Here is a 27,756-nt window from a genome sequence, read left to right as displayed (position 1 = left end):
ACCTCTTGAGTGATGTTTGGGCATACCCCTGCAAAGCTGAGGTGTTTCAGAGTTCACTGTGCACATCTCCCTCATTTCTGTAGCCTGCAACCAGAGTCAATACTTAATTGTTAATTGTGCAAAACAGCTCTGTGCACACTACATTTCCAGGATAATTAAAGATCCAAGCAACTTCCAAAGTTACTCAGGCAAGTTAAGATAACAGCCTTGCTGTTTTCCAATAGCCAAGCGACCACTTTTTCTCTCTTTTGTATATATACACATACATACATATATATGCCGTGAATTCTGAATTACCTAGACTGAGCACTTCAACCTTGTTTGACTGCCCTGACATGTTGATCCTCAAACATGCATAGAAAAGAGAATGTGGTTGGAAAGCTTTGGCCTTCCAGGCAACTCTGTAGCATGGCATGAGCTGCGTCTCCCTTCAGGGTCTTGTTAGAAACACTTCACTGGCTGTCTATCATTTCTGGAAGCATATCAGCTGACATTAATAAGCATGACACTTGTTTTGTACGGCAACCAGAGCTTAGCTCTCCTTTGCAACGCTGTGTTTACTGTAGGAACAGGAGATATTTCTCACCACCCTCCTCCAACTGAGTACTGATCTAACACTAACATAAGAGAGCATTTACTGGGGAATGAGCTCTGTCATACATCTACTTGTGACACAGACACTGCGTGCATGTAATAGTTCTGTTCGCTGTTACCCTTGTTCAATGTCATAACCTACTTGCTGATACGCAGAAGCTATCACAAGCCACAAGTGGTCATGATTTCCCTCTGTTCTTACTGGGGAAACCCGTAAGCCAGGGCATTGACTTTAATATTGTTCCAGAGGAAAACACCCCTTATTGAGCTGACAATCTGCAACACCTTCAATTTCTCATGCGGTCACTGAAGTGCTGATGCATCCCAAGCCAATGCAGTCAGTAAGATCTAACAACATCTTGAATGAAGCAGTGCCAACAATCATCCATCCTTGAGCTGCAGTCTCCAACAAATTTAGATCTTGATCAACAGAAACAGTTTGCTAATGGGAAATACAGACATTCACAGTTCCTGTCACCTGTTCTCTCCTCTCAGTCTTAAATTCTAAACCTCCTTTTTTCACATAAAATCAGAGATGTCAGCCAGGCTCAGCTTCAGCAACACGCTTCAGATCTAGCTTTAACTCCAGCATGTACGTAAGGTCTTTGGCAATGAATGCAGATAGGTTTAGGAATGTTTTGCTGAATGAGACCTGCATTGCTACAGAGCCATCAAGTTCATTAAAGAGCTCTTCAAAGCAGCCACTGACTTCATTCTAAGAAACCCTTACACCTGGTTTCCAAAAGCTGGTAAGGGTGCAGAACTACCTGATTTCAGAAAGGTCCTAGCTCCTCTGGAAAGCAGTTTCCAGATTAGCACCCAAAAGTGAGCCAGGTCAGGTAACAATTCTGAAATACCAGCATTAGCTGGTGGACTCTTTTTGCCCTCTGAATCATAGCAAAATGGCTATTTTTGGCTGATGAAGAATAAATGCTGGATCACATCATCATTCCAGGGCCAAATACATAAAGTAAGAAAACATTTCCTTATGTGGCAATACATTTCAATATTCAACTAGGATGCATTCATCTTCTCAGATGCATCAAGAGCCACAATGTGACAGAACAGAACCCCAAAAGAAGCATCTCAAAGTTCAGGGATATTAGTGTAGTAGTTTACAGGACTTTACTTTTGCATGCCTTTCTACAGAGAGTTACAAGACAGAGAAACAACAGAAGACTAGCAGAAATCTGGGACAATTGTTGTCTGCATCTCCTTGCTGAATGTTTACAAAACATGGTTACAAAACATAGATAGCTCCACTTCATCATATTTATCCAGTTTATCCAGTCCAGCTTCTTGCATAGGAAAAGAGAAGACTAATTGGTATAGATGAAGTAGACAATTTTTCATTAGACTAACATCCATCAACTCATTTCATACAGCTAACAAAGAACTATTTAATAGGACTGCCTCAGTTGCTACTGATACGAACTGCTTTAAGTCATGTTGGTGACTTAAGAGGTTGTGTATTCTGTCTGAAGTCCTCCTACTACTCCAAAAAGCCTATTTAGGATTTAACTGATACAAAACGCAAGGCAGGCACCTATCTCATTCTTTCCTATAACAAGCAAAAGCTGAAGCTAATCTGGATATATGCTGCATATGGATGTATGTTAATAAATTCTCCTGAATGGCTGAATCAGAGCCATAATCCTTGCATGTTTCACTGACATATGCAGATATCCTAGTCATCACTAGGAAAGAAAATCCCTTCTCTCAAGTATGGGGGGGTTGTAGGATATATCAGGGGACCTAGCAGACTATATCTGTCTGGAAATCCAAGCATTTACTGAGATTTCTAGTATGAGTCAGAAGTTACTCAAGGCCTACAGGAGAGCAATAAAAATACCTGCTAAATCCTAACAATCTTTGCTTAGATACAGCAAATTCAAACATCTCACTTGGCTTTTGAACTTCACTTCCAAGACCTCTTTGGGAAGTAAGAGGAATTTTTTTTTTAAACAAACGAATTAAGGTCTGGGTAATATCAACTAACAATGTCAGATCCAGGCATGGTCTGCCAGAACCTGTGCCCAAACTATGACTGAATTCCAACAGCCATCTGTTTTGTTAATTAAACAGCACTGACTCTTTCAATAAGAAGCCAGGGATTTCTAGGATAAGCAGTATAGCAAAGCTCAACTCATGCAGCCTCCCAGGTGTGACTAAAAGCAAAGGGCCAAATTCAGATGACTGCAAGACATTATAAACCCTCTTATATTGGCAGAACTAGCTGCAACTGCACCAGGTCTGCAATGCACCAAAACCCATATATGACCATCAGCAATTTCTTCAGATTCCAGACTGTGGCTAGGTTTTTTCCTCTCTCTCAACCACTCTTGCTTGCTTATCCAGAAGCCTGAGGCCAGAATTTTATGGGATATTTCATCTAGTTTTTCCTCCTAGTATCTCTTTACTCATCCACTACAAGTTCATTTTCTGAAAACATCCATGCTCTCAGAGATTTATTGACAGGTAAATAAGTGAATAGATGTTGAAGAGGAAGGGTATAAACCACCACTTCCAAACAGTTTCTGCCAGTTTCCTGCTTGTGGGTTCCATAACCAGGACTGTTGGCTTCATTTGAAAGTTCAGCTATGAAATAAGCCCATACATTTAACATGTTTTGAGCCAATTTTCAACTCTAACTAGACTGGTTTTGTTTGCTGTTCAGAGCAAGTTGTGACAGCACATGAGACAGTTGAAAGGGAATTAGACGAAGCATCCATCACCTGCAAATGTGAAACAAAAAGCTACATACTCAGCCTGTGCTCCAGGAACTGCCTGGTTAAGGAATGCATTTGAATTGTTCTCGCTCCCGGTGCCAATCGAATAGCCCACGATTTCAGCATTGAACTCTCGAAAGATGTCTGAAAAAGGAAGATGACAATGAAGGGAAAATGACTACATCTGCTCCCTGCCTACAGGGACTAGCACACACCAGCGCTGCCACCGTTTGCTCTCTGTCAGCACAGCACAGCTGCTGCAGCCTCCAGTCAACTAGATGCATCCACCAAGCAGTGGCGAGAGGGATCACCAGCTGGCAGCGACTCAACAGGGTGCTTGCTGTGCCCTGTGTTGCCACCGATGGATAAGATGAGCAGAATTGAGGACTACTGTGTGCAGTTATCTCTCACGCTGTAGTGGTTAAAGCCTAAAATAAATTCTCAGTCATATGATGGTGACTTTGTGAAGCGAGCCTGAAAGGGACTTCAGCCCAGCAGGAGCAGATCTCAGGATCTGGGTCTGCTTCACAGCTGTGCAAAATCTCATACTACTGACAAATATGAAGAAGAAAGCCTCAGATGTGTGGTTCTGATGAAATCCCACCACGTTCTCCACCACTTCCACAGTACTTTCCAAACGGAAGTTGACAGAGTAATTTGTAGCTGACAGTGAAAATGGTCACATCGTAAACCATAAAGGTTACCTTCTTCTCAAAGACTGAATTTAACCACATTTCAATGAAGGCTTTCCAGTGAATCAATCAATTACTTATTCTAATTATATTATTGTTACATTCTGTTTATAATAATGGACAACACACAGAAGGACAGTTTTCTGGCCCTTTTTAAATGGGAGTTTATTACAGCTCATCCAAATGGAAACTCAAGTGGCTTTACATTAACAATAGCCTGAGCTATGAGAAGGTGCATGTTTCAGTGAAGACAAAAAGTTAAAATTATTCCCCTCAGGTTACATGTACAAGTAGTCAGCTTTATTTACCAAAGAGGTCTGCTCCATGCAAACATCTCTTTTTGCAAAAAGCTGTGATGGAATATTTATTAAAAGCAAATCATAGAATCATAGAATGGTTTGGGTTGGAAGGGACCTCAAGGACCACCTAGTTCCAACCCCCCTGCCATGGGCAGGGACACCCTCCACTAGACCAGATTGCCCAAAGCCCCACCCAACCTGGCCTTGAACACTTCCAGGGATGGGGCATCCACAACCTCTCTGAGCAACCTGCTCCACTGCCTCACCACCCTCATAGTGAAGATTTTTTTTCCTAATATTTAATCTAAACCTACCCTCCTTCAGCTTAAGGCCATTACCCCTTGCCCTGTCACTCCATGCCCTTGTAAACAGCCCCTCTCCAGCTTTCCTGTAGGGCCCTTTAGGTACTGGAAGGAGGCTATGAGGTCTCCTTGGAGCCTTCTCTTCTCCAGGCTGAACAAGCCCAACTCTCTCAGCCTGCCTTCATAGGAGAGGTGCTCCAGCCCTCTGATCAGCTTTGTGGCCCTCCTCTGGACTTGCTCCAACAGGTCCATGTCTTTCTTGTACTAGGGCCCCCAGAGCTGGATGCAGTACTCCAGGTGGGGTCTCATGAGAGCACAGTAGAAATGTTAATTACATCACAAGCATGGACATAGCAAGCTTATTTAGAAATTCAAATAACACTCACCAAGCAGTTGAAAAGGGAGAGGGAAAAGAAAGGAAGGGAATTGCTAGCTGCTTCTCAGCTTCACTGATAAAGCCAACTTTTTATTCATTAGTCCTAGGATATTCTTTCTTTGAAAGGTAGTTCTTGTTAATTACTCTAAACCAGTTTTGAGATACTTAAAGAGCTCTCTGTGAACATATAAGAAATCAGCCCATTCTCCCTCTCCAATCTTGCCAATTAGATCCAGCAAAACATTTACTTACTAGGTAGAGTTGTCACATTCTCTAATGACATATCTCCTCCAATACTAAAATGAGAGAGAAATCCCAGTCACTCATCTCTTAGCTGGATACAGACAATAAGCAAAGTGAAAACCTACCACACATCATGAGAAAAAGTGAAGGGTGTTTAATTTGGTAACTATCAATCTATGAGATTATGTGGAGAGGACAGAAGTGGAAGTGCTGTTGGGGAGAATGGCTGAGGTTTCAGTTGCTTGTCAGAAGGATTTAATGATCTTGCAGCTGTACAGGGGTGTAGTCAATCATTATGAAACAGCAGAAAAATTCCCAGGACAGCTATATACTTGAATGATTGAGCCCTAAGGTACTGCAGATTAAAAGGTTGACTTTGAGGCCAGTTCCAGCCTCATGAAGCCACTATAAGGCAGCATGAAACAGCCAGACCCTGGATGACAAGAGAACTGCAGCAGGAGCTTCTCATTCTCTTCTCCTGCTTCCTGCACAGGGGTATGTTCTCTCCAGCTTTTCAATTGGTGGGACACACTGAGGCCACGCTGTGGCTTATGGAGAGGCGTTAGGACAGTATAGAACTGCTTCAGTCAATGTCAATTGAGCTACATCATCACACAAAAAAAATTTAGTCTTTTACGACTGTGTACTGCATGTGGTAAAAGTTCTCTGGTTAAACAAACTGTTTTCCATGGTGCTATACAAAAAGTTAAGAAATAGTAAACTTTGAGAAGAAGTCCCAAAAGCAACCAGTTCTGACTTGTTTGTTCCAGTGATTTTTCTCCAGGTTTTTAGATTTCCAATTTACCATCCCACCATAAAAATACAAACTATCACAAGCAAAGATGAAAGCATGAAAGAAGTCAAAAGGCTGGCTTAAAATCTATTGCTGAAAACATTTTCTGTGAAGCCAGCCTTATGACAAACCCTGGATCCTGATACATCTTCACAAGAAATGCTAGCCCAAGCAGCAGCTATTTTCCCACCTTTCTGACAGCTGAAAGCCCCAATACATGTGGAAGAGAATAATATTCTTTACAGGAGAGAATACACATCTCCTTGTCACCTTGGCTGAAGACTTACCTCCAAGACAGTCCCCGGTATTCAATGTCCAAATCCAGGAGATTATCTGAGGCAATTCCTGTACCAGCCTAAACATTATTTTTCATTAACCAAATGAAATTAATACACAATTACTAACACAATAGTCATTCATGCATAGTCATTTCATTTACTTTTGAATGCATCTCTTCAAAAGCTTTAGAAGGCATCTGGCTTTTCCCCAACCTTCTTCCTGAAGAATGCATCAATACCTTTTGTAATTGTTTACAGGCATCATATTGTATATGACGCACAAAATATATGATGAAGCTGTGGAACAAAGGCTTTCTTCTCACAGGTCTAGATGACTGAATAATTCATTTACAGTTCCATTACTCAAGAATGATGAAAACGTCTCAAACACACAATGAAACTTTTTGGCTAACAATAAGGAACACTATACAAATTCAACAGAGAAAACAAACATATCTCAGAAAGAAGCACCATAATACTTCTACAACGATTTGAAAAGTATTGTGCTAAATGGCAAGACTTATAGTAGTACTACAGCAAGGAGGAAAACACTCTGTACCCCTACCCTGAAGAACAAGGCAAGCCGGCTACTACATCCCTCCTAAAACACCACCAGAATTCAGAAGCAGAGTGCCTGCCAGCTGTGATACTATAGTTTCATGTCAAAGTTGGGTACAGGGTAGTAGTTCAGTGCAGCACAAGATCAGGCAGACTATTTGCTGCTACCTCAAAGTAAACCATAATACTACATTTTCTTCTATGTATAAGCTTCACTAAATTAATGGAAGACTGGTGTTCAGAGTAACTATGCATAGGCCAAGTGCAGCTCTGAGACAGCAATGCACCACTGCACTTTATATGAAAACAGATTTTATTCTCAGTTCCTACAGACTATACTTAGAAGCAGAAACACCTGCAGAGTTCTGGATATTATAATACGGCAGCCACAGCTATATACAGAATATCTTTCATTTGTCAATATTGCAGGTTTGCATTCAAATGCTTCTATTTATTTCAGTAGCCTCCTGTGTGTAGGAGTTTTAGCACCATGCCTGCCAGAGAGTTGTAAAGGCTTCATGGTTTGTACACACAATGTCTTTGTTAAGGCTCACATTTAAAGAAACCTATGTTCCAATTAAGTCTTTCTGCCCAGTGTTTCCTTTGAGCTGGCTGTAGAGTTTCAGTCTTTGGCCAGTATGAAAACATTAGGCAGAAAGACGTAATTGGAATATAGGATGTCTAAATCTTGAGACATATTCCTTCTAGGCTACCAAAGATAATCATCGTCAGCAAGAACTACATCTTGATAAAGAAATTAGCTATGAGTTAAAACAGCCACAATAAAAAGAGTGAATATCTTCTGAAATGAATAAAGTCAGAGGGCTCTCACCCCTGTACATCCTTATCTCATTAATGCTAAGATGAATAAAATGCTATTATTCAACATCCTTTAGTCACACACTGTTCCTGAAAGAACCAAGGCAAAAGAACAGGTTCACCAGTCTGTTCCTATTCAGAAAAACTTTAAAAACCACAGTAACCTAAGGCTTGTGCTATGTCCCATTAGTTTCAATAGCATCTGATCTCTTCTGTCGCCAATTCAGCAAACTATTTAAGCACCTCTTTAAAGGATTTGCCTGTGTTTTTGCGTGAGTTCAAAAGCATGTGATACGTGCGTGGGGGGAAACAGAGTGCTGGAGAACTGACACTTTCTTTCTTGTTCTAGCTGCTAGTTCTATTATCATCCATGAATGAATGGATCTTTGCTTCTAGGTACAACAGCTATTTCCCCTCCACTGAAGCAGGCGCGCATTTGTAGTTTTACCAAGAGAACAGTAAAAACATTAGCTTCTTACCGTCAAAGAATCCCCAAGGGCTGCTATAATTTTCACATCAGCTGGCTTTAGGGAATGCACTGCAAAGGAAAGAGATACAGTTGAACCTGAATAGGAAATAGCTACTCTCTTTCACCACTGTATATATGAAACATGCCATTGTGTATTTTCACTCTCAGACATGTTGTTTTTGCAATACCCAGGAGCTCTCTCCAGCTCATCTCATGTGGTTGTAGCAGCAGCGTATGCATATTATTCAGCATCTCAACGGTTAACATTGCTACTGAAAAGACAGAAGAGCAAGGAGCAAATAACACTAAGTTGCAAACAATATCCAGCACCAAAATGAATGTAAAACATTGCAGTATTAGACAAAGCAGGAACGGCATATTAAAGCTGTAAGAAGGCAGAGAAGGACTAAAGACAATATAAAGTTATTTGAAAAACTGAATACTGCTATGTCCTAGACTAACATGCATGAAGCTGGATTTCCAGCTTCCTTTCCCAAGATTTAGGTGGTATCACTCATAGGCTAGGTCAGCACACAAATCTGGATTTTATCACAAGATATTTTGAAGTTCTCCACTGGCAGTGAGTTAAGTGGAGCTACTGAGTCAGAATGTTACCTTGTGTGACAGTATGGCATTGTATCTATTAAGCAGCTGCTGAAAAACATGACATCTTTTCCAAGCAGTATTTTTCACAGTCCAGCAGTCATTTCAGCAAAAATAAAAACTCATCTTGAAGGACAGTTAAAGGTAATTCAGTCTCTTAACATAAAACAGCCAGACTACCTGAAGTTGCAGGAGGGGAGGATGGAGACCTGTCCTCACATAGCAGCTGGCTTCCATAATTCTAAAGAGAAGAAGAAAGCTGAATAGCATTTGGCTAGCAAATACAATCCGTAGTAACTAGGATCTTCCTAGTAGAGGCCAGGTGGATAAACCAGAGCCTGTTTAGCGTGTAATCAACCAGACAGGTCTTGGTCGTTCAATCCAGTACTCATATTCAGTATTGCTTGGATTAGAGTAGCATCCTGTTCTGACAACCATGCTGTCTGAGCATGTGTCCTTACAGGTGTTTCTGGATGCATTTTGCCTAACTCAGGGAGTGCTTTACTGTTCCATGCCATGCACTCAGCCTCCAAAACCCCTTCAGCCAAAGGCTGATTTCACCTGTGGTGCAGAGCATGACTCATCTGGTTACCACAGAGGAACAGATGCGTCAGAATAACAGTGGAACGGTGATGTTGACACTTACTAGAGTTTGGTTAGGGTATGTGTAATTGCTGTTCTTATATGTCCTCAGGAATGGCTCAGCCTACAAAACAAGGCAAAAAAGTCAATGCAAAGCATCAGAAGAATACAAGGAGATTTCCATTCCCCCAACCATCAGTTCTTAGATGTCTGCAGATGATTAACAGCTTGATGCAAATGAAGTATAAACCTGGGGCAATATTTTTATACAGCCAGAACTTACAGAATACACTCAGAATCCTGTAGCGTGTGATTAATAAGAAGCTTGTGGTCCCACTCAAAGTAGTCCCAGTGACCACTACAGAGCTGTGCTGACTGGTGCCATTGTTGTTCTGTTTCCCGCACTGAAGCTCTGTCATTCAGTGTGGATACTTGATCTTTGACTAGGTAGGCCAAATACCCTTTCCTTGTGCTTCAGCCAACTGTGATGTGTGACTGCGAGGAAACTTACTCCTATGACAAGCTTGCCCTCCATCTCATGGGGGAGTGCTCATACTGCTACTGGTGGCAGTGGCACAAACTATGTGGGGAAGAGTCAGACCTCCCTCATGGAGAAAATGCTCCAGGCAGTTGGTAGAGGCTCACGCAGACTCCCAGCCACCCCTAGCACCTCCGCATAAACACAGACACTCTTGTAACCTACCTCACTTGGACATTTGAGAACAATCTCATCTTCTATTTGCTGATTATCTGTCTTCTCCCCTAAGGGTTCTAGCTGTGGGGAAAAAGGGGGGTGCATAGAAGAAAAGTGAACAAGTATGAGTGAGCAACGGGTAACACTGTGCTACCAGCCACTGGAAACCACCTCTGCAGCACAGCAAGACAACTGCAGTGCACTGCACCTGTGCTGGTGGCTGCCACCATGCACTGCTTCTTTGCGTGCTGAAGAGTCTAATTCCCATACACCATGAACGTGGCCTGATGATCAACATGCCAAGAAGGCCTCATGTCCCTGAGAGAAGTCCCAAGATCCCAAGCCTTAACATACCCTGAGATTTACTGGTTTGATATGAGTGGTTTAACAGTTCAGGTGACCTTTCTTCACATGATCACTCTTTTCCTTTGTAAACACAATTAAGTGTTCAGAAGAGATAGAGCTAGCTACCTAGTAGCTCCCTGCGGGTTTTTTTGCTGCCAAGGACAGGAAGGAGTGGACAAGGAGTGACCAATATAACCTCTACAAATCTTACCATATTGTTCCACAAAGCACGTGCAGCCTGGGAATGACACTTCTGGCTGAAGTGGAAACAGTCTGGGGCAAAATATGAACTGTCCGGTAACCCCTCCTAGAGAACAAGATGGGTGCTGTCACAGAGGCAGTAAATATGCAACAAGCTGTGCATAATCCCCTCTTTCTTCCAGCGAGATATCCCAGCTCACTTCAAAGCAAAGTAGCTGCAAAGGCCTCCAAGGCCAAGAGAATTCAACCAGGCTAGAGAACACTAGTAACTCAGAACTAAGAAGCCTTTTAAAGCTTTTTAATACAGGATTTCCAAAGTAATAACTTATACACACCACTATGACTCTGGGTATGGAATACCTGGGCACAGATATTGATTGTATTCTTTAATTCCCCTAAGATTCACACATTATAGTCTTTTGAAGCACGTTGTTTTTCATACTACAGGTCATTTACCAAAGTACTGGAAGGGACTTTGTGATGTATGGTGGATATAGGGCGATGCTCCCTGCTGAAGACTTTGAACTAAATATCTACTGCGTGGTTGTCTCATTGCAGTGGAATAAACTCAATGCCCCAAATTGTGTCTTCAAGGTCTGTATTCCTGTGGCCCATTATCTCCAAGTTATTCTACGGGCATTTTCTGCAATTTTGGATGTTAACTTAACTGAATATAATAATTATTAGGCCAGAAAACTGCTGGTCACTTTTACAGCCAAGACAATTTTGAGAAGTCAGTGGAATTGCACCAAAGTTTAATGCAGGGGCAGGTTTTTGGGTTGTTTTTACCTGTGTTTTTGGCATGTTCACATTCGTCAGAAATGGCTGCATAACCACTGTGAAATCATCTGTAGTGTCATACCTTCCGCTCTCCACTAACTGGCGGGTTCTCTCCTAAAAAGTCAAAGAAAAGTTGTCACCATTCCTTCTTTTATGTTCAGCTCATCAAGTCGTTCCGTTCATTTACATCTCAACCCAGGGGTTCCCCCTCCCTAGTGCAGAAACCCAGACAAGGCCGTGGTTTCTAGCTTGTGCCAGGCAGCCAATGCAGCCATCTTTTTGAAATATGAATCCCAGGCTTCTTTGCAGAGAGGCAGCCTGGGGATGGCTGCCTGATGGACATGGGCAAGCAACCTGCTCAGTAATTAGATTTTCTGTCAAAAAGATGTTCTTCCAGAACCACTGAAGTATTTTTGGTTTGGCTGACAGCCCATGCCTGAAATTTGTTCCTGAGTTATCATGTTCTTTGACTTAATCTGATCTCTAACAAGACAAGTGATCAAAAAACTGTTGGCGCTCTGACATACTCTACTTTCAATGGCTCTCTAACAATTTTTCTTCTCACCTTTTTGTTGTTTTAGTGAATCAGAATTGTAAAGATCTTGAGCCTACTCCCATCTCCCCCTCACCTTTTTTTTTTTTTAAATAACAACCACAAATATGTCTTTAAAATGAGTGGAAACTGTCCCCCACCTCCACATATTTGCCCCCCTGTGGTCCCTTGATCAACAGGACGATGACATTAAATCTGTAACAAATGTCACGTGCCTTACCTGATATCTTCTGTTAAAGTAGACCAACTTCTTTAACTCATTGGAATTGTCCTCAGGGTTTATGACACAAGAGCATAGGAGCCTGTGGAATGAGAGCATGGCGCTGAGATCTGCTCCTCTTTTTTCTCCCATTCCCAAGCTGAGAAGCAAGTCAAGTTTCTGTGAATTCATGTTGGCTGCCTTTATGCTTCCCTGAAATTTTGATCCTTCTAGCATGATTTTTTTCTTCTGATGCTCCCTCTCCTTGGGCATGCCTCATTATTACTCGACAAATCCAAATGAGGAAAAGGTCCTGTCATATGATCACAGTAAAGAATCCCTGAGAGAGCTCTTAGAGAAGTATCTCCTAGAGAGATGCAGTTGATACATATAAAGTATACACAGATCCCTACCACCTCCAAACTTGTTTTAATGGAGAGGAACTAACAAAACAAGATTTTACTTCTACAGTACATCTACATGAAAAGCAATGCAAACATAAACTGTGTTTTCAGAAGTGTATCAGTAACATAAGCAATGCAAAATTAGTGGAGACATAATGTCTTTTTAGGTTATTTGCTAATCTCAAAAAAAAAAAAAAAAAAAAAAGAGACAAGCTTTCAAGATCAAAAGCTTCCTTCAGGTCCTTCTTCAATTCAGTAGCATGGCATTTATTATCCCACACAGGGTCTAGTTAGTACCCTGTAAACTTGGTATTCTGCCAGATGGGCAAATGTCAAAATCAGCATGGCACCTGAAATATTGTGAAAAGGTTACAGGTATCTTGAGATAATCTAATCTTAAAGGTTCTACTAACTATCCCTGTCCAGTGATTAGGGTCTTGAGACACCTGTGTGCTCTGGCCAGTAACCTCTGTTAAAAAGAAAAATTACAACCGGTTTTCAGAAGCACCAGCACCCTGAGTTTAAGAGCTAATTTTCCACTGACAGCCACTAAAGAGTCCTTACATCAGAGCAAGAGGGTTGCATCTATGTTTCTGCTGTAAAAGCACCTTCTTTCATGGGGCCCTTCAGGTGTGCACACTTCCCCTGTCAGCAGCTGCAGAGTCCCTTGCAGCTGAAGGGATCCAGCAGGATGGATTCAAAACAGACATTTTAGTGAGGCAGCTGGGTAAGGGAGAACCTGTAGGTCTCCTGTGATTCTGGCCTCCAAGCTAACTCTTACAGTCTATGCTGATGGTATCTGGTACCAGCTCTTTGGCCCGAGCAGTGGGAGGAGCAACGGCTACCTACATTCACAGGACAATGTTATTCTGCCTGTCTGTCCAGAAAAGCAGAGACTTGCTTTTCTGAAACCAAGCAAGTTCTGCCAGGAACAAGTCTAGGGGGACATGCTGGACCCTACCTCAGTCACCAGAAGTTCACTGAGATGCAGACCTGCCACCTCAGTGGCAGATTCACACTGACCTGGGACGATTGTTGAGCCACAAGGCAACAGGTAGCGTGATTAAGCATCCCAAACATCTACCTGAGAGACTAATTAACAATAAAACCAATAATCAGCAATGAGATTATGGAGATCAGAAACTACAGAAGCAGGAGGGTGAGTTTTAACACTGCAGAAAGGTAAATCTGTAAATAAAGTTATCAGCTAATAAAACCCTGTATCTTAATCTCTTCTCTGTCTTTGCCCAAAGAGTGCACAGCTGAGGTCTTTTTGCTCTGGCTTGAACTCCCTTGCAGCATAAGTGATGAGATGTTAAAAAGGCACCTCCACAAAAAGTTGTAACAGCAGGGCTCAGACACAGACACAGTGACAGACAGACAGGTATTTGTAAATGCTGTGTTGAGATCAATGTGGAGGTACATGTGCATACACAGAGGAAGGTGTTTGGTGGTCTGAAACACTAGAACTTTTTCCCTTTGAGAAAAAAAAGTTTCCCAAGAAGACCTTGCAGCCTTCTGTGAGCAACAGTGAGAGCTGTAACATAAATCTTCAGACCTCATAAGCAGCTTTGGGCAGCTACTGTTTTCTGATGCATGCAGCTCCCGGAGGCTCGCTATGGAAAGCACTGTCACCAGGTTCACAAATGCCCGTGGAACCTGCCAAGAGAATAAGCAAACCCATAGCCAACGTCCGGAGTACAGAGTGCCATCTTTGCCCCTACACAGCCGCAGCAGACCTCAGGTAGCAGCCTGCTAATTCAGGCAGCTTGCATTATTTATAACAGAGGTGTTCAAAGTACTTTCTCAATAATTAATCTCCCACATGTACAATACTAAATTACAGCCCCTGCCTGCGCTCCCTAGTTCTATTTCAAATGCTGATGGCTGGTTACTTGAAAACGATGACTTCCACAAGGTCCAAACAAGTTATTATAGGTCTCAGCATGGCTTAGACACCTGCTAACTCTTTGAGTACTCTCATCATCCTCACCCTCATCTGGAATATCAGAATCTCTCTCTTAATGACCATAAAAAATATACTTATTTGCAGTATAATGAATCAGCAAAGCATTTTCTAGCCATTAAATACCATATGTTTCTTCAAATCTGTTACAATACTTTTTACATTATTTGTCCACAGCGCATCAGCTAGAACTGAGCACATCCTTATTCCTTTGGTAAAATACTTCTCCGGCCCTTCCTGTCTCTCACAAAGATTTTCCTGCAAGCAAGCATCTCTGCAGACAGCAGTGCTCCGCAGATGAAAGCGGGGAGGAACTAAATTCTCAATCAGCAGTCAGTGACTGCTTTACAAACAGAACACAATCCCCACTCCCACATACTAGAAAAGTTTGTTTTACCTCTCTGTGAAGTAAGTCCAAAGCTGTTTGTAGATTGTAGGTGTAGTTTTCAGGAGAATAGTGTGCCTGTTGAAGCAAGAGGGTTGAATTCTGTTGTCAATCGGTTTACTCAAGCAGGCACAACAGCGACTAGCTGGAATCTCTCACAGCAGCATTCATGTCTCTAACTCTTATGTCAAGAGTAACAGTGTCTTAGGCAAAACTGCCCTGTCTCTGCTTTTCTTCTTGCCCGTCACAGCTGTCTCACTCACAAGATCCAGTGGTCACTGGATACCAGTGAGGGAGCAAATTCAGGAGGCATTACCAGACATCACAACATCCTCCATCCCAGGCTTGCTTGGGCCAGTCTTAAAAGCACGGCTAACACCTCACTAACATGGACCATCTTTAGGAGAGATCAGGTTTTGTAAAAATAAGTTTGTTTCTGCTGTATGGAATATTAGCAACATGCCTCCCATGTGCTCCTTACCTGCCACAAATAATAACCGGCAAACTTAGGTGTTGAAATGAAATCACTTTACATACTTGCCTCTCAGCAGTGAAATTTCCCTGTTCAGTTTGAGTGGTTTAAACCCTCTAATTTAATAATGTCAAGTAATCCAATTTTTATTTCTTAAGTTGTGGAACTATTCAACAGTCAAATAAACTTCCCTATGAGAAATGTCTGTCTTATTTTCAGCCTTAATTCTCTTTGATTTAATTTCAAGCAGGAGTTCATTGAGAGCCCCGCTGGCCTACTCTACAAAACTAGACAGCTCAGTTCCCTTATTAATTTCCTAAATCACAGCTCACCAAGAGCACTGTGGTTGGCACACATAAAGAAAGTATCACTGTGATCTTTGGATAGAGATGTGCTATCTCCTTGCCACCCACACTCATGAGCGACTGCCATTTTGTGTCTGGGTCAGGAGCAGAAGGTAGCAATGGTTAATTTGCTCCTTCCTTGTTTTATAACCATCTTATTGTGCTGCTTTGCTGTTTTTCCTGATCTGAAACTAATCATGCAGAATTAAAAGTATGTGCTCTCCTGCTTGTAAGTAGTTAAGACTCATCACTATGTGAGGAGTCTGCTACAGCCTTTCACTTCCTCTGAACTCACACATACCAAAGACTATATACAGTATGTATATATAATTGCATCCACATGAGCTGTGGGTAGAACCATTCCCATAGCACCGAAACTGGTAAGAGAGTACCGAGTGAGACTTCGGAGTGTGACTGTGCACAAGGCAAAGAGCAGCAAAACCCCTCGACCTTTTATCTACAGGTGGTAAAGTGACTAGATAATGGAATGTAATCTTAGTTAATGGCAAAACAAAGTAGCCATAATGATATAGTTTACAGGTGTTCTAAAGATATAAGTTCATTTATCATAACATCAGGTTGAACAACATGAAGGTCTCAGTACAGTTACATTCCAGGGCTGCACAAATAAGATCTACCTTATTTTGGTCTCACCCTCTGAGTTCTGCCCTCTCACCCACTGTAATGCATAGAGAGCCTATGCCTAGGCTGGCCCAGTTCACGCTGCAAGGCAGCAGGGGACTTACTGGATTGTTGCAGAATTCACATAGGTCATTTCCTCCTATGAAAAGTGTTATGATCTTCCAGTCAGTCTGCATATTTATTCTCTGCACACAGAAGGAAATGGAATGAAAGTTATTAATTTTAAAAAAAAAAGGGGGGCGGGGGGGCAGGCAACCTACTAAACACAAATTTAACATTTCTCAGGGTACCTGGCTATAGTTCTCTAAGCATCCACAACCAAAATGATTTTGTAGTCATGACTGAAGATGTAGAAACTACTAAGATCGAAATAGGGTTTACAATACCGGTAATACAATGCAAAATTATTTGCTTTACAAAACTGCTCAAAATCCAGTCTGTATGCTTTTCTTAGTAATATCTTGTGTATACACTGAATGCCGACTCCTGCAGTTCTAGGAATATATCTGTGTTGCAAAAATGATGGTATATGTTTTACTGTATCATAAATAATGCAGCTATCCTGCTGGAAAACCCTGGAGGGCAATATATTTTGGTCTTGCTGTGAGACAAACTGCAAAGAATAGAGGGGCAACATTAATGCTATGTAGCAATACTGGGGAAAAAAATATCGCACATTTTCCTTTGGAAGGATTTTGCAAAGTGCTAGCTAATGCAAGGTAATTATGCTTTAGTAAACACATACCTTCTTAGCTTTGAGGAAGGGTTCAGATATGCTTAGTACCATGTAGCTGATGATGTACCGAATACCTTAACGCTACAATTTCCGTGCAAAATACCACTAAGAAAAGCAGCGATAGTGTATCAGCCTCAAATGGTTTAAAAACATCTATCTTCAAAGGCAGAAGGCAACGTATCCCAGCTGGTAAACACACTGTTCAGTAGTTTAGTCTTAAAACATACTTATGCAAATTAAGAGAGGGGAAAATTTTCCTCCTGCACTAAAAAGCTGTTTTAAAAAGAGAAAAAAAGGAGCTCTTAAATCAAAGATATATGACCTCTGTGATATATGAAGATTCTTTCCAGTTAGAAAGAAGCTTATTAGTTGAATTAAAAAATTTTATCAGTTGAATAAAAGGCATTTGCATTCATTTCTGTTGTGTGATGTTTCCAAGCTGATAAATATGACAGAGTAGTACTTAAAAACTTTGGATGGTGTAAATGAAAACCATCCACAACTGCTTCATTGTTAGCTGCTATCCCTTTTAATCTTGATTTCAGATACAGTCATCACAGTGAAATCTTGTTTACAAGAAAGTGAACCAAAAAGGAAGGTACTGCAAATATTTTTGCCAATATGTATTCGCCAGAGTATTTATACTCGGCGTACACACACAGTTATCTTGAAGGCTTTTTGGCTGTTTTCCAAATGCACAATTAGAAAACCAAAATAATATCGCATAACTTCGGTCACTGATTGCATAGCACATTTGTCAAATTACAAATAGCAAACATTCAAAGCAGTAGTTGAGGTGAAAAATACGCAAGCAATCCTCTCAGCCTAATCTGTGTTTTACAGACCATTAATCAAATAATTCCTAACAACAAATGTATAAGTCAAAAATCAGCTGATGACTACTGAAAGAAGGTACTAAATTGTTTTTAAAGAAAACAAGTCCTTTCCTCACTTCACACATTCACTCCACATGATTTGCCACTTGAAAAGCTTGCCCTCAACTTCCTAGCATGTATTATTGCTGGCAAAACCATGTGCTTACAAGATAATTCATAGTACCACAGCAAAATCCTAGCATAGAAAAAGTTCTGTCATCTTACAGGGTGATGTAGGTTGGGAGGGGAAGCAATAGAACTGAATTTACCAGCCACTTGTGGTAAAAATTATAAGGTTACAACTACCTGGGTTTGATAGTAGCTATCACATGCTGGTACAAATTCATTTCAGACAAAACTACAGATTATTTTTTACTGACTCACACTCTGCACTGGGGAATATTAGACTGTACAGTGCTGTACCCATAGTTTTAATGTTTAGCATCTGCTGTCGGTCTGTTAGAAATTAATGATGGCACATAACTTCATCTTTCTCAAGGTAATAATGGCATATCAAACTCACAGTATCATTCTTCATTCGGTCCACCAGTCTTCTAACCTGTGCAGGAACATCTCTAAAAATAAAAGAAAAATAAAATCATAAAAGTAAAATCATAAAAATAAAAAAGCAATCCTGCATAGACAACAAGGCAAAGAGGAAAGCTGATGAACGGACATCCCTCGCATAATGGCAAAAAAACCCTGGGAAAGTCCAGTTTTCATCAAATCAGAGGTATGATACCTAAAAAAGCCTATATTTTGAGACAGTGATGGGGGAAAAAAGTGAGAAAACAATCAACATCCAGAAGGCACTGGACCACTTTGCAAACGCTGCATAGTTACACTTTTACAAACTATATAGAAAAATATATAGAAAATACAAACTATACAGAAACCATACAAACTGAATACAAACTATATAGAAAATACACTGTGCTACCACAAAATAATTGCACTTTGCTCCTTCCCAACATTAGACAGATGCTATTGATACATGTATCCCTGAAGCATCCATGCATGTATCAATGTTATTACATGGCCTCAAGCCACTAAGGCATGTCTCATAAGAACTGTTCCCAAGAGAAAAAGAGATGATACCAATTTTGTTGAAGACCAAGCATAGTGCTCTCTAGGTAATTCCCAGCTCTGCCACAGACTGATCATAAGCAATTCACATTTTTCTCTTAGCTTCTCTACATGAGCCCTCGGTCCGACTGGCAAGAGGGTTTGAATATACCTCCTGTAAAATGGGGGTGTTTTTTCTCTGCCTCACAATAGGGATGTGAAGCTTTCTGAGTAGTGCTTGTAAAATGCTTTGTGCTTCTTGGTTGAAAATGCTAGAGAAAGCATTGCTTTTGCTGCTAATTTATTTGACACAGATTAGAAACACTGCAAAGTCCCCATCACATTTCTTGGCCTTCGCGATAGAGATGGGCTAAAGAAATATATTTGGGCTTGCCTATCAGCCTTATTGCACTCCTGCCAAAGTCCAGGGTTCAGGCCTTTGTTAGCTAGAACTGAGTTTTAAAGAAAAATCAATTTTCTATTTAAAAGAGCTTTCCTCTTACTCTGCACGATCCCCTGCCACAGCTTGGTTGAGTGCAGCATTTGCTGTAGTTTCCTTTCCAGTGCCAATGGAATACCCGATCAGGGATGGGTTGAACTCACGAAGAATGTCTGCAGAAAGAGACAGCAGCCTGAAATGTTGCTTACTTCAGCAGGTAATGAATGAGGTTATAATGAATGAGGTTTACCTTAGTAAAAGACCATTAAAAAGCTTTAAGAGATACCTATTAAAAAATTAACCTTCAAGTATAATAAACATGGAGATTCATTACCATACAACTATTTTCTTGCCTTCAAGATTTCTGAATTTCATGAATTCGTGTATCTCCTGACCTAATGTGCTCATCTTGGCTAGCAATGCCATTTTGCCTGGTAAGCGAAGCTGAGTAACCCTATGCTCAGGCAAGGATCTCTCATGCCATCATACTGTAGCTGCAGATAGGTCAGAATCAAATGTTTTAGCCTGATTTCCCCAGATGTATTAACCCCAAAGACCTAGGATTCCCTTCTAGATCTTAGGTTACAAACCAGCCTTAGAAACACCCAGATCTAAAATGCCCTGACCTCTAAAAAGCACGTAAAATCTGATCTTGTAACATGATTCTGCTCCTGCCTAAACCAACTTTCCCATAAAGTCAAAATAGTTTCTTTAGGCTATGAGCTAAGATCTTTGATTCATCTACCCGCAACACATTTTGGACAGAACTATAAGAGAAGAATACTGAAACAACCAAACCCCTATGAGTTCCAAAATACATAGTTAAGTCGTGCACAGCAAATTACAGCCTAGTTGTTATGCAACCTTTACTCAGCACTGGACATTGAACAAAAAGGGATTGGTTCTGTCACACTACAAACTGTAAATCTTTCTTCATGTCTTTTATAATAACACCTGTTTCAATAAGCAGCTCCGGATATTTATCAAGTTTACAGAAAAAGGCACTTACTTGCTAGTGTCGTGACTGTGCTTATGTTTTCATTTCCTCCAACACTGTTAAAAAGAAAGAAAAAGAAAAAAATGTTCCAAGATATGATGGACTTGGTAAGGCAGTGGACTAAGTAAGAGAGCTCCCCCTTATGGGGTTTCTACACACGTACATAGTACGTTCTCTGGTGGTTGTACGAAGTCAAAGCAAGCTCTTTGTGCACATACCAATGGGGTCACGAAATCAGAGACTCCGTCATAATCATAATAATCGTATTCGAAGCCCTGTACACTTGTTGCCCTTTCAGTTCTCTCATGTGTTTTAACATATGCTCAAACCTAGCTGAAAGAAATGAGAATAGCTGCCATCTTAGCTATTTTTGTCCCTGTTAAAATATTTATTACTTCCATTTTTAGTTAACAAATCCTTTGTATCCATAACAACAAGTTCTAAAAGCATATATTTCACAGTGATAAGTATACTCAATACCTTTCCTCCCCATTTCACTCAACTAGAAGAATACTACTAGACTGGTAAAATTCACCATATGTCTGTGCGCTCTTTACTTTCATGCTGTAGACCATGCTAGCGTACTTTCCCCTCCAAATGTTAGCAGAATATTATTAAATATAGAAATATAAAAAGTTGAACTTACAACGTCTCTATAGCATCCCTTTAATTTGGAATAGAGTATTTTGAAGTGCTTTAGTACCTGTTTAAACCTCTTACAGAGTTGCAGTGTTTCAGATGGATAAGAAATGATGAACAGACAATCAGCCTGACAGGTTTGGTGTTAAATATCACAGTTGCAGAATAATAAGTGAGCGTGATTGCCTTTCTTCAGAGTGCCTTTTTGACCTGTCTAATAAAATGCTGCATATGCAAAAGTCCGTACTGACTCATAATCGATAAACTGTTCTGGATGATGTAAGCAATACTTAGAAAGGGTCAAGGAAAAATACTGTGCATGAAACAGCAGCAGCAAAAAAGATCCCATGCTGACATTTCGTAGAGCACTGATTCTAAATGAGACAAATGAGTGACGTGGGCCACAGCGGGGAAGAGCAGATAGGATATGGAAAGAGCAGGGACAGAAATGTAGAATGCACAAGTGGTGCAATGCCACTGGGATCTAAAGGTCTCCTTTGCAATAGCTACAACCATGAGAGGAGAAAGGGATGATCTTAACAAGGACCCTGTTTCTTCTGTGTATCTAGGCCTATTCCAGCCATGCTACATCATATTCTAGATAGCCACTAGTTTGAATATTTTATTTATCATTATTAAAAGTACAACCATGTGCCTCCATGCAAAACAAAGTCAGATTCACTCTCCACAAGCCTCCATTTGTTACAAAACCCAACTATATATATTAAAACCCAAGAAAATGGGTTCCCTCCTGTTGTGTGTGTGTGGGACTTACTGGGACTCACCTCCAAGAAACACCTCGGTATTGAGTCAGGACATCCAGAACATTATGAGGTTTGGATGCTGCCCCATTACCTGCCTGGAAACAGAAGAGGAGTTCACCTTCAGAAAATAGGAACTGCTACAGTGACTAGTTCTCTGACTGATCCTAGTGCAAATAATTAAAGAGGATGTTAATGAAGCAAGCTATGTCATCTTCCCAAAATATAACAGATCCTTGTTCTCAAGAGGACCAAGGACTGAGAGTATTTTAACTCTGCTCCAGTGAATTGCCCTCTTCTATCAACTTCTTGATTAGATCAAGTGGGAAAAATTGGTTGAGAATGCTCAAAATACTCATATAATTCTAAATTTACATATGGAATAAATAAGATAGCAATGGTCCTGAATGAATAATTTATTACAATGTTCCTCACATTAAAAAGTGGTACAGTTGATTTTATGTCTTCCCTCCCGCACTTTTCCCAAGAAAGAAGACTACAAGGATTTAATGTGGTAATTAGCACAGAACACAGAAGAAACATTAATTATGATATGAGCAGTGAAGGAGTCATCACTGATTGGAGAATCACAGCCACTCTAGGGGTAATGAGTTTACATAGTTGCAGGAAAAGCGTTACAAAAAATTCTCAAGATAAGTTACACTTAACACACCTGATGATCTATTGCAATTTTACTCAAATATTTAGTTAGTATAAAAGGACATGGCTTTATATGCTTTGGTATTATCATATATCTCTCTCTCCATCTCTCCTATCATATATATACACACACATACACACAATCAGCTGCATAATTTGTTCTTTCTATTTATGCTGCTTACTAATAGCTTTGAAGGCCAATACCTTGGGAGCCACCTAGAATCAAGACAGAAAAGCAATTATGCAAGTCCACTCTAGCAGGCTGGTTTTGCTGCTGCGCAATCTAATTTTGCAGCTCTTCCTCGTGTGGCACTCTTGTGGACTTTAAATGGGAACTGTGCACTCAGATTAGACTCATGATCTGATTACCAGTCAGTCAAGGTGGAATATGGAAAGGAATACGTGAAAAATGTGTTTGGCTCAATAGGGCATAGCTGCGTGTATTCTATTTCTCGGGTTAAAAATTCAGAAATGCTTTTTTGTCATTTGCTTTAACAATGGTTATCCAGTGATTTTTACTTACTGTGAGTGAATCTCCCAGGGCAGCGATCACCCGAATATCTGCTGGTTTCAAATTATGAACTAATAGATAAAAAATAAAGCTAGTGTAAGGGAAGGAAGAAAGAAAGAAAACTTCACACTGTGATGGTTATCAGAAATTTTCCTTAGAATAAGCATAAAACATTGCAAAGACAGTATTTTACTATTCATGACAGCATGACAGACACTGACAGGCATCAAACCAGAAATGATTCTTGGTACCATAGCTGGGCATTAGCTACAGCAACAAGGGAAGCAGTAAGATTTCAGTCTTGCATCTGTGCTCACTTAAATTCCTTTTAATCAGTGGAAATGACTGAAAAGCAGGCATAGCTCTGGTGCCAGTACAAGGTGGAAACTTTGGGACCATCACAGCTTCTGAGGGAAGACAAAACCCACCTGGGGACAGAATTCCACACGGCTATTTGCACCCCAGACTGCACTGACAAGAGCCCCTACACCATACATACAGTTTTACCACCCCTGCAGCTGAAGTACCCAACTACCTCCTGTCTTTTCCACTGTCACTTCTTTTTTTCTACATGGAAGATACAGTTGCATAAGCATTCACCATCCTTGAGGGAGAACTTGCATTTTGCTATATAACAATTTATGTTGTTCCAAAAAGGATCTTAAAAGCCACAGTCAATAGAGTGCACTTCAAAGAAAAGTGTACCTTTCCCTACTAAACCCAGTTCCTGTTCCCGTTCTATCATCAAATGAAGTGGCTCTACAATAAAATTGCATAGGACTGTACCTGAAACTGGAACTGTATCAGAGGGACCCCGGTCAAAACATGGAATATTTGTTCCATAAATCCTCTCCTGCAAAGACAGACATGGCAAGACTTCACATCAGCCTCACTATACTCTGGTTGTGATAAACCATTTATGTCTCAGAGCATTAGATTAACGAATTTCCCACATTCTTTGTATACATCTACCCATCTTAGCCTGTTCTCAGGCCGTTCCTACAACTGCCCTTTGAAGGCAGACGCAAGCTCAGCCTGCTCAGAAGTCGCATGGCCATATTAGCGCAGCATGGCTCTTGCCTACCAGTGGGGCCAGTTATTTCAGACTCTGTGCCACACTGTGTTCAACTGTGCAACATTTTGTGTGCCCATACTCTGGAGCTAAGTGAGCTCACATCTTTTCGTGAGAAACTGAACATCCCTGGAATATCCCAGCACAAAACCGTACCTTTATCAGCAGGCCATGAGGCTGCCTTCCCTACATGCAGCCCTCTACATGCAGCCAGGGATTTGCCCTCCTGGCTCTTTCAAGTTGCAGCCTACCGACAGAAACAGCCGCAAGGTCCACTGTTAGTGAAGGCTGACCATCAGTACATCAGAGCAGACCATCGCACAAGAACCATGGACCTGTGTTTCCTCCAAATCTCTCTACAGAACTCCTTAAGTAGGCTAACTTGCCTAAAGAAAATATACTTGTGCGTCTTGTCCCATGGCTCCATTTTAGTTTTTTATTCAAACACCCCCCCCCCCCCCCCCCCCCAAAACAAAACACAAAAATAACATGGTTGCTTCTTGCCTCCTACACCATAGCTACTAGAAAAATCAGTGGTAGGCACCGTTGTCCCATGCAGAGGTCTATACACCCTGAGTAACTAACAAAACAGATGGCATGATATTAAAATGAGAGGAGAAATGTGTATTACTATTCCAATGACGTATAGGACATTTTGAGTGCAGATGTGGTCTAGACACTGTGTTCTGGGGCATGAAAACAAGCATTATCACTTCCCTCTGCAGCCGCTTGGGAGCACCAAGTTCTGCTCAGAATCAGAGTACCATAATGAAAAAAATCCCACACAGTTGTTTATGTCCGCACATCTAATCTGCAACTATCTCGCAAAAAAGAAAAATGAAAAATCCATTGTTCTTCAGCTTTACTATGGGATAAACAAGATAAAATCAGACCCACACAGTGGTGTCATGCTGGTCTGATCTAGTTTCCTCCATGGTAGGACTAAATAGCCCCATTTTCTCTATCATCTTATCCCAGGAAAATTAACATTGTTATCCAGATGTTTAAAAAAGGTTATTGACAGTGAAGGCAAGACTTACTTTAGGCTGGCTGAACGCATCTACCTTAAATTACACTCTACAAAATCCATCAAGGAGAAAATGTGCTATTAAGCATCTGACTATTTAGTCAAGCATGGAAATAAAGAGCTGGAACTTTGTATTTAGTTTTCTCAGGTAGCATTGTTTAATTAGGCTACAACACACTCTCACCCACCTGCCCCACTCCCTGGAATATATTCAGTCCATATGATGCAAACAGTCCTACTATACCTGAGATGTTTCTTTGGTGTTTGATGTCTCCAGGGAAGATGAGTAGTTACTATTTCTATATGTGAACAAATATGGATTTTCCTGCAGAATGAAGAGAGTATGTTTAGCAACACTAGTGGAAACACAGTTAGCTGATGTTAAAGTCTTCTGGCTAGATTTTCCAAGAGAAGAAAATGTTTACAGTATTATTTTTTGAATGAACATTGCACTAGTGAAGTAAACCAGGTTAGACTTGAAAATTAAGCCCTGGCATGCTCTAGGCACAGCACCACCTCTTGCCTTAAACCTAAGATCAAACAAAACACACAATTTAATTTCTTTGATGCTTTAATTGCTCTTCAGTGAAGTTTTTGGATGCCAGTAATATTTTATCACTATCAAATTACTGAAGTCAGAGCTTAAATGCAAAAACATCCAAGAACCTGTTCTTGACCATCTTGAGATGGTCAGACCATGAAGATACTGCTGGGCTATTAACAGCTCCAGGGACTAAAATAGTTAAAGCTGACAACAGAGGCAAATCACAGCAAAGCTAAATTATATAAAATACATGGATTCAATTTTATTGCTAACACGAACTTTAATACTGATAATGCACCCCTGATATCCACAGTTAATAAATTCAGATTAGTTACATTTTGAATAAAAAATATCCAACACAGTAAGACGATTTAACTAAATTTTGTCAAAAGTTCTTGTTTTCAGAGTTTCATCTTTATAAAATAAAGAGTCTATGTCAATGAACTTTAAGAACACTAAATTTTTAACAGTGCACTATCCTGGGCAAGAGCACATTCCCAAGAACTTCAGAAGATGACAACCGTATTTGAAAACTTGGAAATTCTGCAAAGAGTAAATAAAATCTCACAGTAATAAGGAAAACCTTTTACCTGAGATGGACACTGGACATGAAGCATTTTTGTGACATCGTAAGGCTGCTTCTGTCCAACTGGCTCCAACTGGAAAGGGAAAGAACAGAGGAATTATACACATGCTGTGTGGGGGAGGGAAGGGAGAGCAGCAGCAACTCAAAGGCTCTAGTGCCTGAAGTTTTCCATCAGGTCCATGTATATATTTAAAAACTTGTTTTGTTTATGATAAATATTTATCTATGTATAACACACCACATGTACACCTACAAAAGCAAGGAACTGAAAACAAGGCCTCTCACATGATCTGACTGTCATCCCACATCTTTAAAACAACCATCCACACGTTAGCTCTGCTCTTGGGAATGCTGATCCTGTAAGTGTTTTTCCCACAAGGCACTGATCTCATACCACAGTATTCAACTGCTTGCAATCAAGTCACTATTTATCAGCTCAACCACAGTAACTGTAGACATGTTCTAGAAAAGCATAGCTTAAACCATCCTCATGATTAGTTTCCCCTCCCTTAGAGTATGCAGTTTAAGCTTTACTACAATTAGCAAGCCAGTTTTACTTCCCAGCTGAGCTGGGGATGAGGAAGCAAAGGGTGGGTTGCCACAGCTCCACTGCCAGGTAACAGCTCCTTGCAGCAGTCTGTCCGTCCTCGAGGCCTCATCCACCACATTTTTTGTCTCCTCCCAGGCTGTGAAACCACGCTCATGAACACTGGAGAAAGGCAGGCTTGGGAGTTTACGGTTTATAGTTTTCATATAAAAGTATAAAGAAACATAAAGGCTTTTGTGTGGGAGGAAAAGCAAGTCAGTAGATTGAAACTTTGAAGTCAAACTAGTATTACTGAAACTCCTTGGAAAATGCAGCTTTGGCTCAGATTATACACTGAAAGTTTGGGTAAGTCCACATCACTTTACATTGGAAGCAGAAAGTACAAGATCCCTAATATAAATGGAAAACTAAAAATCTTCCATTCTGTGACACATTTATGTTGCATTAATTTTTTCCTTCTGTCTTATGAGCACTATCTTTATGTACTCCCTCTGCTGCAAATTCATTTTGCAGCAAAGTCAGAAACATGGAATATAACACATCGAGGTCACACAACAATCCTCTGGTGGCTGTAGTCCATGCAACTAAAAACTTGCTAATTTATCCCACCTTCCAGAACTGTTTCCTTATCTGCATTTTCATACATGTTAGACAACGTCAAAAGAGGCTTGATGATATTTATATTTTTTGGCTGCCTTCTAACAAGATGGAGAGGGGATTGTTGTTAATGAAAAATTACGGAATGCTTTGAAACTCAATACTGACAGCACAAAATGGTAAATACCACAAAGAATCACTTCACCTGTTCAGGTACCTTGCCAGGTGCTAATTAAATTGCAATCACACCCAAAGGATTTGGCCACTGGTTTAGATTCCCCAGTGAACGCCTGCTCAGCTTGCAACGGCACCTGCCAGAAGTAGCAGACTACATAAGAAATAGGACTGAAGGGACTGGAAAATACAGCAATAACAGGC

General features: G+C 40.7%; 1 protein-coding gene across 1 annotated transcript in view; it reads right to left on the bottom strand.

Moving 5' to 3' along the window:
- PLB1 (phospholipase B1) overlaps positions 1–27,756 on the bottom strand; it is a 72,808-nt gene that overhangs the window by 29,586 nt on the left and 15,466 nt on the right. The window contains exons 10-30 of the mRNA XM_054820782.1: positions 26,239–26,307; positions 25,349–25,429; positions 23,792–23,858; positions 23,018–23,076; positions 21,859–21,932; positions 20,447–20,490; positions 19,502–19,610; positions 18,457–18,508; positions 16,427–16,507; positions 14,877–14,942; positions 14,072–14,172; positions 12,131–12,212; positions 11,367–11,471; positions 10,588–10,683; positions 10,041–10,112; positions 9,402–9,461; positions 8,936–8,996; positions 8,163–8,221; positions 6,316–6,383; positions 5,245–5,288; positions 3,359–3,467 (exon numbers count right to left, since the gene is read on the bottom strand). Of these exons, the coding sequence (XP_054676757.1) occupies positions 3,359–3,467; positions 5,245–5,288; positions 6,316–6,383; positions 8,163–8,221; positions 8,936–8,996; positions 9,402–9,461; positions 10,041–10,112; positions 10,588–10,683; positions 11,367–11,471; positions 12,131–12,212; positions 14,072–14,172; positions 14,877–14,942; positions 16,427–16,507; positions 18,457–18,508; positions 19,502–19,610; positions 20,447–20,490; positions 21,859–21,932; positions 23,018–23,076; positions 23,792–23,858; positions 25,349–25,429; positions 26,239–26,307 (1,559 nt within the window). The remainder of the gene's footprint in view (positions 1–3,358; positions 3,468–5,244; positions 5,289–6,315; positions 6,384–8,162; positions 8,222–8,935; positions 8,997–9,401; positions 9,462–10,040; positions 10,113–10,587; positions 10,684–11,366; positions 11,472–12,130; positions 12,213–14,071; positions 14,173–14,876; positions 14,943–16,426; positions 16,508–18,456; positions 18,509–19,501; positions 19,611–20,446; positions 20,491–21,858; positions 21,933–23,017; positions 23,077–23,791; positions 23,859–25,348; positions 25,430–26,238; positions 26,308–27,756) is intronic.

This window comes from Grus americana, chromosome 3 (assembly GCF_028858705.1).
Source record: "Grus americana isolate bGruAme1 chromosome 3, bGruAme1.mat, whole genome shotgun sequence".
NCBI lineage: Eukaryota > Metazoa > Chordata > Aves > Gruiformes > Gruidae > Grus > Grus americana.
Note: the sequence above shows the minus strand (reverse complement) of the source record. Positions and strands in the feature narration are given on the sequence as shown.